The sequence below is a fragment of the Tympanuchus pallidicinctus genome, unplaced genomic scaffold (genome assembly GCF_026119805.1).
Source record: "Tympanuchus pallidicinctus isolate F22 unplaced genomic scaffold, pur_lepc_1.0 scaffold3, whole genome shotgun sequence".
NCBI classification, from domain to species: Eukaryota; Metazoa; Chordata; class Aves; order Galliformes; family Phasianidae; genus Tympanuchus; species Tympanuchus pallidicinctus.
The window spans coordinates 28,822,805-28,837,625 of NW_026294747.1; the positions used below are offsets into that span (position 1 = coordinate 28,822,805).

Sequence of the window (14,821 nt, forward strand, 5' to 3'; positions counted from 1 at the left end):
GTACTGATTATGTTAAATTCACTTCCAAGAGCTTAACTTTCTTAGCATGGGAGAGAATTTGGCTAAAAAAGATCATCAAATAATATAAGGCATGATTCTAAAGGTGGAACATGAACCATAAAATTACCTTAATCTGCTTTTATTTTTCTTCTCCCTTGAAAATTCTAGGAAAGAAAGTTCAGGATAGATGGCTGTTTTAAAAATTGAAACTACATTAGACATGCTGTCAAACTATTTTCAGGAAAGAAAGAACAGGAAGTGAGATAATTTTTGTGTTTCAAAGTGATATGAAGACAAAAATACTCTAAGTGGAAATGAGCACTCTGATAAGAGTCAGTGTTTGCATTTTAGTCTGTTATCTTATAGCAGATAGACTAAATACAATCATTTCCATCTGAAGTAAGAATTAAAAATCAACAAAATTCCATGACAGCATCAAAGATAGACAAACGAGTAAGGATTGAGTTCTTGCACTCAGGAAAAGGTAAACAACTGGTCAGTGGTACAGAGAATTGTGGAATATGATGCATAACAAAAAATACATTCAAATTAGAGAATACTATGTAAAACTATAGATGGAATAGGCAAGAAAAGGTTAAATGTTACTTAGAAATTTTACTGAGTCAAACCAGCATGATTCTGTTGCAATTCTACAGCAAATGGTCTAAGCGTGTTTTGAATTATCGCTAGTTTTCTTCAAGAATGCCCAATGGAAGTAAAATAAACAAACAAAAACCATTGGTTATTGAAATGTCTTCCATTTTATTTCTGTGCCTGGACTTTTACTGGGGAAGGCGCTGGAATGAACCGTAGGCATCCTGCACAGCGTGTCTTTAGTGGGGGGTGGGAGAAACAAAACCAGATCGTTTGTGTTTGCCAAAACTGCCTAAGAGCAGTTTTCAAAAGTTTGAGTACTTCTCTTGGTGCCAGGATTAAGTCAGTTGTCCACTTTTTTTTGTCCCTATCTTCATCTCTGAACCATGGTAGATAAGGGTTTCTGGTCTGAAATGGTTGACAGGAAACAGAACTGCTTTTTATTTTTTTTCACGTTGGGCAGAAAACGAGAATTAGAGGACTGCATGGATATTGCTGAGCAATAATCTGAGCTTGTTAATACATGTGCAAGTGTGTGCATAATAACACTGTTAATATGTGGTCAAAGCATGTCAAAACAAACACCACAGGACAACTTTTCTATTCTAAATTTCAGTTATTAAGGGAAAAACATCGACTTTAAGGATGATATTTTAAAACTCTCCAGTAGATGTCAGCATATAGCAAAAAACAGCAGAAAAGCTAGACTATTTTTAATGATCTCCAACCCTTAAATGCTTCAATTCCTCTCTTATTTCAAAGCTAATTCCTAATATGAGATCATATGTGTCCTGTGCATCTGGTGTACCATAATTGCAAAGCTCTCCTTAGTTTGGATTTATATTTTTCCTCGGTCTGATCTTTGTCTTTAGTTTTCTGTAACATGTTCGTGCTTTACTTTTCAGGCTTTATTTATTTAAATGTCTAACAATTAACTGCCAGCCCTGACAGTTGCCCTGATTGATACTGAAATGGAATACAACTCATTTATTTTGCTTTCAGGGTTGCAACTTGTCAAAGAGCTACATTACATAATTTATATAGAGGAGCTATTTAATTTCTGCTTTTAATGTGGCTCTGAAATCAAACACAAAGTTTAGGATACCAAATCAATAATAACTAATGTGTCCCAGCCTGCTTATGATGCATAAGCTTGACAAACACACATGACAGAAATGTAAATTGGGAATTAATTGGCCTTACATTCATTCCTTGTGCTCTGCGTAACAAAATCTTACTGTCTGTAGAGTTCTTTAAACTGCATTATTACAGATTATTGTTTGTTTTTTTTCATTGTGAGAAACATATTTGTCATATATAACATTTATAGTTATTTTCAATGAGTCTTTTTCTTTAAGTGCCAAGCTCTTAGACTGTAGTTTAATACTGTTAACTTAGGCTTCCAGTTGATATATGTTTGTTCCGTGACTTATTTTTTTTTCCTTGGGCAACTGAAACAACTCTTGCATGCCTAAGATGTATTTGAACACTCCTAGACTATACCCCTGACCTAAGCCACTTGGAAGACAAGTAATTCATGTAGAGGCAGACACCAGCTGTGAAAATCTGGATACTTTATTCTCATTTGAACTTCTTTGTGACTAACCACATGGTGTCTGTGGAGGCTTTGAAATATCCTGGCCTTGGGCTGCAATTTCTATTATGTAACTGTCACATATGTGCTTCTGTACGTATATTCATTGGTTGCTCAAAACTCGAGGCATATGAAACAACATATATATTCTGTTATGTTGTTATTCATGAGACACTGCCACTTTTTTCCTTTTTTATTTCTTGAAAAATGTAGTGCGATATAATTTATCCAAGTACCTTTTTAACTATAATGTAGGAGATTTTATAGCATGATATGTATGATACTAGGTCTTCTTTAATTGAATTTTACTGAAACATTTCTTTTCAGATTCCTCTCATGTTAAACAGGATGAAACACACACGTTGCTATTTCACTCACAAATTAGTCCAGAAGATTATGCCTTCCATAAAACCCAGCATAATAAAAGTAAGCTTTATTATCTGGCAAAACAACACGTACAGTGGTGGTTAATGAAGACTTGGCTTTTGTAGCTGAGCAGAAAATCAGAAATTGGGCTTAAACAGAAGGCTGTTTAGCAGAATGGCAATAATCCTTTTTTTTTTTTTTTTTTTTTTGGCAAATGGCAAAATGGAGGAACTTCTTTGGGGTTTACCCAAGCATTTTATTCAAAATGCTAAAAACCAAAAATAATACTTCCAAGTTATGTTTTTTACTGTAAATTGATAGATGTACAACATTTATTGTAAAATGTATCATTTTTTAATGAAAATTTGTAAAAACTTGTCTTTGTTAATCTAAATTGCTGTAATTGTTCATTCATTAACTTGCATTCAAGAAATCATCTAAAATTGTTTTTCTATACATTTGCAGCTGCTCTGTAACTTTTTAGTAGTAAGTGCTTTCTGGTAAAGATCAAGCATCTATGCTCATTATGTAGCTATTACTTGTTTTCATGCACTGTTTAGAGGTATCAGGCACTGGTATTATGGTGATCAATATTTAAAAATGAATAGAATTGTACTTTTGTGTCTCTGTTCTTTCCCTACTTGAAATTGAAATATGTGTGGTTGAGTAACTTCTCACTTGTGCTGGCATAAGAAGAATGGCTTCAGCTGCCATTGCTATCAGCTTTGTTTATTTCTTTGTCATCTACCATTGCATGCAGGGACATATCTTACTGGTGACGACAAACATGTGATAAACAGATGTTCATCAAGGTTGAACTGTTGTTGGCAACAGAATCTAAAGTGTGGATGCTTTGTAGAATTTGACTACGTTTTAAATTTTCCTGTTCTAATATGATCCAATTCCTTGATAGATTTAAGGTCTTATGTGGTAACATTAAAGATATTTTGGGTTGTTTTAAGTAAACAGTTGTGCATTTGAACCGCGTCAGGATTTTCTTCATCATATCACATACCTCAATCCGTTAGAGTTTACTTATGATTTATTGTTACGATTTGTTCATAGTGGTAAAAGAACGCACTGCATTCATTTTTATATCTTTGAGTTTGCAGTCTACTCAGTCTGCAGAATTATTTCTTATGTCAAGTGTAAAAGAGTAAGCTGCTAGAATCTGATGATCCTTTATAATCCAGCATGTTAAATTGAGGTTATTTTTGTTGATGAAATAGTCCACTCAGTTTTTTATTCCTCTGCTTTCCCAAGAAGTACCGTGCATACTTCTCAAGTAGGTTTTGAGATTAAGAATTTGATTGTATTTGCTTAGTCTTGTTATTTAATGTGATAAATATTTGGTGGTTTTGAAAGAATTGCTGTCTTAGAGCTAGTACAAGTCTCTGAATGACATACTAGTGCTCATAATTATATGATAGATAGAAATCCATTGTTGAAAAGAAGAACCTACATGAGAAGTTGTCAGAACATCATTAGTTTTAATTGTTACAAATAACGTATGTGGCTGTTTGTTCAATAGCTGTACAACTCCATGATGAGTTTTATTTTTAAAGAGTTTTTTATAAGCTGTGTTGTAATAATATCGAATATATCATCTGCTCTTCAGCTGTTCTGTTTGAAAAAAATGTAATTGTTATGACTCCGGATAGTTCTGTGGTCTCCCAGAAGTTACTGTCTGGTTTTGTACTGATGATAAAACTGGAACAATGATGGAGTTCGAAGGAATGCCAGGGCATTTATAACCACCATGTTTAACATTCTTGAGGTTAGAAATCCTGAAGTATTTTGAGCCTTCCCAGTGTTGTACGATCTCAGATAATAAAAGCCTAAAAATGAGACTAGGCTTGTCTTTGATGATTGTTATCTCTTTTAAGTGTAGCTATATAGTTTATGTAGATTATAAAAACAGCTTATCAAAATTTTAGGTCTGTTGACTTTACAAACTGGTTAAAAATTTAAATTAAATTAATGTTATTTTAGCTCTGATTGAAAGAGAAAAGGAACAATTATAGCTTAGCATTTTTTTCCCTCCAACTTCAGATTATCCAAGTGAAATTGAAACAAACAAATTCCTGAATCAAGCAGAAAAAACAACACAGAATAAAAGTAAAAGCAGTCAGCATTTCATTAAAAAGAATGTAGAGGTAAGCTTTAAAAGAAAAATCAATAATATTTCATGAAATGTTAATGAAAAAGTACTGTCAGCACTTCTGGTGACAATTGGATGACTTTATCGGGAATATTAAAAGCTATTTAGAAGTAAATGAAGATTACGTTACTATTAATGTTACTATTAACAATTGTAACAAATTCTGCTTATGGCAGAAAACTCTGTAAAATAGATTTCATATTGCATGCTCAAAATTTCACAGTAGGCCTAATACTGCTTTTGTGTATTTACTGTAAAGTAATGGAAACTGAATTATTCTGCTTGTGCCCAGCATAGCTGCTTTTGTGGAATTTCCTAAGAATTCCTTTCTTTAAATATATTTATGATTAAGTTACAGGAAGCTGTCCTTATGTGTAGATGAGGAATAGATATACAGGTTATTTATGTACAGCATGCATGGAACTTTTAACTTAAAGAAGGCTGACTTCTGTCAGAAAATAGAGGCCTTGACTTTCAAACTTTCTTTGCCCTGAAGATAAGTATCTATAGATTTTTGGCTTTTTCATCTAGCATTACCTCCTGTCTGTGTCTATAATCTTATGTCAAAGACTGACATAAGATCATACTTTTATTATCTGTCAGAGAGATAATTTATATTATGATTAAAAAAAAATCAGATGTTAAATCATGGAGTTTTAAAATATTGTGTGAGCTATTGCAGTTTTAAAGGTTTTATTATTTATGTGTTTTTTTTTTTTTTTTTTTTTTTTCTCCTCTATTTAAACATTTCAGCTAGCAAAGGATTCAGGAAAACAGGTACCTATGCTTGAAGAAGAAAGGAAAAGGTTAATTGAACTCTTGAAAGATACAAAAGATGAAAGTACACTGCAAGATCTTGAGGTATGAGTACTGCAATTTATACTTTCTGGTTGTATTTGGTTTATTTTTACCGTAAATCTAAATTTGATTTTTACTTTAGTCTTATTGTGAAGTAATCAACAAATATATGAGAGCTGAACTGAAAAAAAAAATCTAGGTTGTCTTCCTTTCCTTCCTTTCCTTCCTTTCCTTCCTTTCCTTCCTTTCCTTCCTTTCCTTCCTTTCCTTCCTTTCCTTCCTTTCCTTCCTTTCCTTCCTTTCCTTCCTTTCCTTCCTTTCCTTCCTTTCCTTCCTTTCCTTCCTTTCCTTCCTTTCCTTCCTTTCCTTCCTTTCCTTCCTTTCCTTCCTTTCCTTCCTTTCCTTCCTTTCCTTCCTTTCCTTCCTTTCCTTCCTTTCCTTCCTTTCCTTCTTTCTTTCATTTTCTTTCTACTATTTGGAATTTCTCAGGCCTGAAATAAGCAAACAGATCTTTCAGAAAAAGTTAGAAACAGGTGGAAGGAGCCATAGAAACCCACTCAGAACAGAACGTGGTCTATTTTTTATGTACAGTAATTTCTGTGTAAGTTGTCATGTTGCTGCATCTCAGTCCGATTGCTTAGCACTACTGTCTCTGGTAGAAGGTTCAGCAACTATTTCCAACAAAACCTAAAAAAATCAAACCACAAAAATCAGGGTTTTCTTGGGATATGAATTTCAGGATGCAGTAATTGGGGAAATATACAATGATGAAGCTTATGGTTGCTTTTAAAAAGATGACTGTGACTTCCAACTCAGTCTGTCTAAAAAGTATATAAAGAAGCCAGAAGCCTACTTTAATATTAGACACCTATATTATAACATAGTGTTACAGAGCAAGCAATGCATGTCTGCATATTGCACTAGATAGGAAAAGCTGAAGTATGTAGAGGTAGAAACACTTTCCCTTATAAAGCATAAAAAAATTGTCTTAGCCATCACTGTGTCAAGGAAACTGTGCCACAGAATGGTTCCCAGTAATCTGAGCACATCAAATACTCTTTTGATCTCCTCATTATTAGTAGACAGTCTTTATTGTTTACTCCTTTGATGTAAATGTCAGAGTGGTAGAGTTGTTGGGGACCTTCATATGTTACAGAAGTTCTCATGATGCATCTAGTGTAGGAAGATAAAATTTTGTTTGAAAAACAAATCAGTCTGTAAACCTGTGCTATATTTCAAATACATGTGGTATTAAACATGCTAAAGAGAAGTATTTTCATCCTCAATACAAATTTGATATTATATTTAAAGAAAACTCCACTTTTATAAGAAAGGAAAAATGCTGGAAAAATACTTGCTGTGTTCAAAGAAATTATATGACCTTTAAAATTTGTTTTACCTTTAAAAGTACGTTGCTTGAATTCTATGTACTTTGAGTACTTAATATGTTATGAATTTTGTCACAGTACATAAGTGTGCACTGAATCACTGCCCCTAAGATAAGAACTTTGTGTAGAAAGGGCAACAAAAAATTTAGGTTAAGCTTCTGTTTATATTACAGAAATGATCTGGGGTAAATTCTTTTGCAGTCCATTATTTTATTTTATTTTTTTGTTGTTCCATCTTTCCATATTTTACTCTTATTTTCTGGTAAGGCCATGAGACATCCAGGAGGTGCTGTTCTTCATTACTCATTTCCAAAACATGGCTAAAATCCATTTTTAGAAATTATTGTTTCACACATGAGTTAAAGGAGTGAGCTCATGTAAGGATCAAAATCTTTAACTCAATCTACTTCATCCAGCTTTTGAGTAAGAAGAAAATATTGGTAGAGAGCGGATTTCTGATTTGTCCTTGTTTTCGTTGTTTTTGTCCTTATGTTGGAAAGGTTGGTGCTTAACAATACTGTCCCTTCTGTTCTTTTTTGAAAGAGTTGATCTTTCATAAATGTTGACATTTAAATAAGTGATAATCTTATAAATAGGCTTCTGCTAGTAAGCATTAGAGCTTTCTGACTTAAAGAACAGTGGTTGCTGTTTGTGATTACTTTTTTTTTTTTTTTTAAATTAAGAATTTATTGGTTTACTGATTGCAGAAGTCTTCTCTCACAGTAGGTGGCTATCAAGTTTTCTTTTTCTTAAAGATGGTCACAAATTAGACAGGTGTTTGTTCCAAATAGTGCAAATTCTGGCTAGCCCTTTTCTGTGCTCCAATTCTTAAGGCTCCGAGACAAAATATGACACTTATCCAGAGTTCATATCTGGAATGTGTCACTGTTCTTTGGACATGGATCTATAGAGCTTGTACTCCTATATCAGTTATTAAGTAGATCACTACAGAAGGCGTTTATTGCTGTAGGTTCTTGATATAACAGACAATAACAGGAATGGTAATTTGTGGGTTAGTCTAGTCACTGCTAGGTCACCTCTGTAAAGAAAATAGCTCCTAAATTTACTGCCAAGGTAGAATAAAAGAAAGGATAATACGTAGCTTCTTGAAACCTGGCGAGTTAAGAGATTCTTTTTCTGCTACATTTGAATTATATTATGTCTGAGTCATTTCTTGTGGCTGCTTTATAGCAAAGATCACAAGAAAATTATCAGTTGATGAGTAATTTAGACTGCTCCAAGCTGGCCCAGCAATGCAACTGTCCAACTGATGGCCACTTTTATCTTACTTTATTCTGACTTTTAAAAAGCTGGTCCAACTGCGTTGGCCAAAGTAATATTTTGGAGGGCTTTAATCAGTGCAGAGCTGGGCATGTTGTATTCTTCTGTGTAATATAATGCAGTCTGACTTGTACAAGTAAATAAGCCAAATATCCAAATAGTACTTCTTACTTAAATAAAAGTGTTTTATGGATATTTGAAGTATTTTAGAAGTACGCTTTCATGCTAATAGAACTGTTAAATCAGCAGGGGTATAATTTGTTTCAGATGTTACATAGTACTAAGCGCCTACTGCTGTTACAGAAACATTCTGAGTTAAGATGTTGGAAATAGTGGTAGGACAGAAGCGTATTTTCCAAGACAAATGTTAAATCACTGACCATCTTGAAAGTACGAGAGAATGTTTAAGTCTGTTTTACTCTGGAGTAAAGTGGCTATTAGATACTGCAAAAAGAAGATGGGAGAGCATGAGAAATAGACATTGAGCTCTAGCTACAAAATTGCACCTGGGTTCATAGTTTGTCTCCTGCAGAGTCATATGTGTGCTTGACTGATTAGAGGATGGGTAACATGACACAAGTTTAGCAGGTCATTCTACTTTTGTTTGATTTTGTTTCACAAAGACAGAATGGAGGTAATTTATGGCAAGTGTTTGGGGTGTGCTTTTTTTTTCTTTTTTTTTTTCTTTTCTTTTCTTTTTTTTTTTTTTTTTTTGTAGCCAGCGTGATTTAGAGTAATGAGGATGACTAGGGATGACCTCACAGTAGTGGTATTGTAGTTTGGAGCTGATATTTCCTCCTTGTGTGTGGATGCAGCTGCTCAAATAGTTACAGGGTTAATCTGGAAGCTGTAAAGGAAGAATGGGCATGAATCCTTTGCAAGACAGATGTTGAAATCTTGAAATAAGGTGATGATCCTCTCCTGTTAGGATAAAGAAAGAAAATCAACAGTATGCTCTCTACTTCCCCCATCTCCCTGCCCTGTTCTTGTGAGGTTGTAACTGATGATTGTTTGGAATCAGGATAGAGATGTAATTTGCTAGTGAATAGTGAATAGTGAATAGTGGTTGTGCAGAGCCACTTCCCGGGGTGTGAGACAAGAGTACCAAGTTGCAGTGGATAATCAATATCTACAAATATGTGCTCATTTGTTTGGGTTAAGTGGGACAAATTCACTCATAGTATACAGTTGTCTATACTGGGAACACATACTTGTGTTGATTAGTCAGGTGTTACTGCTATCAAGTGGAAGAAATTATGTAAGTCACTATCACGAAGTGAACTCTGCTTTCTACCTCTCCCAATGTTTCCGTGGTAATGTGCTGGATACACTCCAAGGGTGATGGTTACTGATCTCAAAGCAGTTCCTGTAGGAACTCAGATTTTCCTGCGGATGTCTTCTTTTGTTCTTTGGGCATGCAACACTCACATTGCATTTCATATCTTTAGTTTGAGATTTGACTCCAGGCAGTTTCTACCATAGGATCAACCTTTTCGAATTTAATTCTAGGATTTCTCAGGCTTTTTCTCTTCCACTGGCATGCATAAGCCTTGTCCTTGGAGATCTCCAAAAGCTTCTTGGACATGGGTCTGGGCACTCTCCTCTGGGTGATGCTGCTTGAGCAGGGGTTGGGCCAAATGGAACCAGAGGCCCTTTCTCACTTCAGTCACTCCATGATTGTGTGTTTCTTCTTGATTTTTTTGTCAGATAGAAAGTTGCTGTGCTTTTAGTTGTAGCTGCTGATTGTGTTTCTTTGGCTTGCACAGTAGTATGTTGCTTCCGGCTGCTTCGGAAGATAATAGAGAGCAGTGTATTATGTTCCACTTTATTGGACTTCTGAATGATTTTTAGCATGTGTTGCTGTGCAGGTGTGATTGGGAATGTAAAATAGATATGTGATTGTTTATGGAAAGGGTGTCTGTGGTTGATGCCAGAATTTCTTTCTGAGGTGAAAGCTGATTGGGCAGCTTGCCAATATGTTGTTTTTCAGTGAAGTTGAGACTTCTGTGACTTGTATTTGTCTTTTTAATATGTAAATATATTTTACTGTTTGCTGTGTAGTCAATTCTTCGTCCCTTGTCCAACTTCAGTTGTAATACAGTATTCCCAGAATAATACTTTTTGTGCAAACAAGATATAACTGAATTGTCTTAGGATGATGTTTACCAACAGTTTTAGTGCAGTTTATGAGAGCTTTTTTTCTTCAATATTAGCTCTGAAAACATGAGATTATTGCATACTTTTTGCATGTTTTCAGTCTTAGGATTGGTGGATCTACCTCTGTCAAACAATTTACTCTGAATTTCTGTCCTTTGCACTATCTTGCAAAGGAGTACACCACCTCCAAAATAGATGTTCATGTCATTGGCATCAAAAAGTGCTGCTTGTGTACAGCACCAGAGGGCAAGATCAGTGTGTATGTTAGGCTGTGGTAAACTCTTATTCCTTAAAGATGGAGCTGGGACTCCTACATTCAACAGATGCAGAGTCTACAAAAAGGGGGGAGTCTGTATTCATGAATGGAAGCTATGATAACTTGCTGGCATGTAACCTGGATAAGACAGTATACAGTGAAATGCATCAGTAAGGTAAAGGGGTTAGTTATCCAAAGTGCTTTTGTTGTATGTAAAGAGAACTTGATCGAAAGTGTTGTGTAACCTCCAAAGAACGGGTGGGGAACTTGTGGAGCTGTCTGTTTATTCTCTGACTGGCTGGTATAGAGGCAAGGCACCTGCCTGTAAGCACTTTTATTTCAGGGATTCTACGTGGCTAGCCAGTGAATATGTGGGTTTTGGATTTATTCATATGAAAGTATGCAGAAATCTGTTTTGGTTAATACAAGATCTTTTTTTTTTTTTTTTTCCCCAGTTGCATTTGAGCAATGCATGTAGATGAGTGTACTTTCTAAAAGTAAAATGTAACAAATATATATCTTTAAGTCCACCTAAGTTGCTGCTTAGTTATATTTAAAAATAAAGAAATGTGTACTTCTAGTTGGTGAATATCTGCTCTAGGATATGCTTGGTAGAAGAATGCTGGCAGAATTCAGCTATATAATGAGATAGATGAGAACTTGCACATTGTCCTTTTATGCAGTTTATTCAAAAAATAAATATGCTTGATGTGTAACTGCTTTTAAAGCCTGTTTCCTTTGGGAATGAGGATTAAATATTTCCTGTATCTTTCAACAGGATGATGTATGTGGCTGGCTAGCACCAGGAGAAGGGTACACACCTGAACCGATGGAATTTCATCACCTAAATGAGATAGACAGGAAGCTTCAAATACTACTATCTAATGGTGATTATTCTACAATTTCCAGGTCTTGCTCAAATCCTCCAAGCCAGATTTATCAGGTATATTACAGAAAAGAGCTTTAACCAAGAAATTTGATATTCAAAAATTGTTATTTTGGATATTCAAAACTGCAAAATGGCCGCTGTAGCACATTATCCATGATAATTCTTCTTTGCAAATTAGAATGTGGTTTCTTCTTGTCTCAAGATTTCAAAAGTGAACTGAAAGATTAAACAATTATTGATAAGCAGTGTTGAAGACTTTAGAAAGTGGGTTGAAATTGTCTTTTTTTTTTTAAAGGATTTTTGTCTTTTTCCCTTTCCAAGAGTAATAAGCTTAGAAGTCTCAGCCTTGAGAAATATTTCTTTGAATTTTGCACATAGAAGACCAAATTTTCCATTGTTCTAAGAGTGTTGTCCATGGTGTATGATGGGGGAAATAACTACATAAAATACTGCAACTCCTGTTTTGTACTTATTTGCACAAAGCCTGTTCACTTTATTAAAATGTACAGTTCATAGCCAGAACAAACAAAATTTTAACATTTTAATGCCAGTTTTGTATTGACTTACTTGTGAACCTTATTTAGGTTTTATTTGACCTGAAGCAGTATTTTATGTTGTTGTAAGTTCCAGAGGAGCCGTAATTTGAAGCTGGTCATTTTCCTCCTCGCATTTAAGGTATGAAACAGCATCTCCCTCTAGTGGTTAATCACTCACGCAAATTTAGTTGTTACCCACGTGGGTGCTTCAGGTTCACGGACCTGAACTCGACAAAGACTGCTGGATCTTGAGCTTACTGATAAGAGGCAGCACCATGAACCTGGTGATACTGCTTGTGATAATGAGTTCTTTGGGAGCGTTTGATCAGAGTGATCGTTATTGCACTCTTTGTTTCATACTCTGAAGTATTTGAACAGAGAAACTTGCACTTATGTATATACTTCTTGAAAAGAGTACACTACTTTTTTGAATAGTATCAGAATTAACAACCAAAACAAGGCAGTTAATTTCTTAAATTACCCATACTTGGTAAAAAGCATTTATCTTTCAGCTTTGTTTTGCAGAAATTTTTTTGTACACTGTAGAACTGGGAAACAAAATTCTGTTTGTCTTTTTTCGTTGTTGTTCAGATAAACTACAGTGTGTGAGTCATTTTAATGAAAGTTACCAAAGAACAAAACTACTTATAGTTGGATTTGTAAGTTTGAGAGGAAGTTAAACAGAAGAAACATAAGTTGAAGTTGATAGATACTATAGCTTTTTAAAACTGGATTTGGAAGAATGCTAATTGCATAAATCCGAAACAGAAGTCTGCAGTTGTCTAATTCCATAAGTGTCATGATTTTATGCCTTTCCAGCTGACACCAAAATTCCCTAGACACTTGTATTGCTGCTTCTCTGCATCTTCACAGCTGTTGCTCTCTGTAGAGAATTGGGTGCCTGGTGGGTGCCATAGTTTCATTGCCAACGTCACATTAGAAAAGTCAATGCTGAGTTCTTCATGATGCCTAATTTAATAGGTGCAGCCTGATTGTATCTGGCACTGTGACATGACTGGGCTTGTATATAACTACACATAATTTCAGCTGTTAACATTTTTGAAGGTAAGTGGAGGAGAAAATAGCTATGTCAGCTTTCAGAAACTTGGCTGCTTAGTGTGGAAGCTTTGTGCTGGATCTTTTAGTTCTACAATCTTGATTGTGGTTATTTGTATCTTGATACCATCACTTCAGTATATATGTGGAACATTGAAGGCAGGTCCAGTTCTGGGTTTGCTTATGTGAATTCATTCTAAACATCTTTTGTTTTCAAGTCCCTTTAACAGCTGCCTTTTCAAAAAGCAGGAAGTAACACGCATCAGTAGCTGAGAAATTAGCAACTACTTTGAATCTGGAGAGCTTCCTCTCAAAAGGCATACATTTCTACATGTTCTAAACTCATTGGTGCTCATGGTCTTCGTGAAACAGCTGTGATTATGATTGATATCCTCTAATATTGTTATAAACTAGAAGTTTTCGTGCTTTTTTATTTTTTTTTTTAAACAACTTTGAATCTTAAAGCATCAGTTCTGATATCTGAAAGAAGATGGGCCATAGAAAAAATGAGAATTCTTTGTAGTGAATGTCTTTTGGAGGCCGATGCAAGTATGATATTCACGATACTCATTATCATGCTAACTCTTCTCTTGAACATGGCATTTTTGTTTTATTTTGCAGCTATCTAGATATCATCTAGATAGTTAAATTGTCTTTTGAATATGTTATCTTAAAGATAAAGTGCATTTGTGTTTAGTACTCTGCTATCTTTTTTTCTTTAACCTTCAGCAGGGCTGGTATGAGAATGCCTTTTTCAGCCCTGATTTGATATCTTATTGTACTTCAGTACTGCTGAAAACTTTTTCTGAGTGTGTCTAGTTGTTACAGGAAATAAGTCTCATTTGGAAAAACAGAAACTGGTATCAGTGGCATCACTCTTCTATTAGTCTGTGTTGAAATTCTTTCTGATTTCCATGAGGTGGAATTTTCATCTGCTGTGGTTAAGTAGAACATAATGGACTAGTGATGGGAAATATTGGGAAAAAAAATGTTAATGTGTAACCATCTGCTTATGTTTTTGTTTAGAATTTTAGAAGTAATTGAAATGAAATTAATTTAAATGTTGCATATCATAAAGAAGCACATTCTTTTTTCCAAGAATTTCATTAGATATAAATTTCAAAGAGCAAGCACTTAATCACCACTGGCTCAGTGGGAGAGATGCTTCCTGCTGCTTATAGATGCATTGGCAGGATATAGGAAATATTCTCCAACTCTGAAATCTTTAACAACTGGATTTAATTATTGTACAGTACCATAGCTGAGCTGTTAGAGTGAAGCATACAGATTCATCTTTTTGTGCAATCAGAACAGCTGGATTCAGAATGCTTTTCCATGACTAATGTTTTCTTTTACATGGAAATGTTTCTCATCAGAACTTAATTTCTCTTTGAAACATTTCTTTGTTTTGGTGCCAACTTAATTAAAAATTTAAAAAATGCTTTTGTCTTTCTCAGTGTTTTTTGGAAGAACAAATTAAATTGAATATAATCCTAGAAGAGACAGGAAAATGGTAGGATGAAAGAATATGAAGTGTAAAATTGAGTATGAGGAATACAGTTACCAACTTGAACAACTGGAAAACTACCTGAAAATAAAATGAAATGGAGGTTATGATTAAAGATCTGTTCATTTTTACCTTATGAAGATAATTACTTCCATGTTTTTGCAGTCTTGATGAATTCTTTCATACCTGATTGGCTTCCTTTTGTCAGAGAAATAATTCTCTTTTTCAATTACCACAC

The 14,821-nt window shown here is 34.6% G+C and overlaps 1 protein-coding gene across 1 annotated transcript in view; it reads left to right on the forward strand.

Moving 5' to 3' along the window:
- Positions 1-14,821, forward strand: part of FSIP1 (fibrous sheath interacting protein 1) — a 73,689-nt gene that overhangs the window by 5,872 nt on the left and 52,996 nt on the right. The window contains exons 6-9 of the mRNA XM_052695451.1: positions 2,516-2,614; positions 4,607-4,710; positions 5,469-5,576; positions 11,374-11,538. Of these exons, the coding sequence (XP_052551411.1) occupies positions 2,516-2,614; positions 4,607-4,710; positions 5,469-5,576; positions 11,374-11,538 (476 nt within the window). The remainder of the gene's footprint in view (positions 1-2,515; positions 2,615-4,606; positions 4,711-5,468; positions 5,577-11,373; positions 11,539-14,821) is intronic.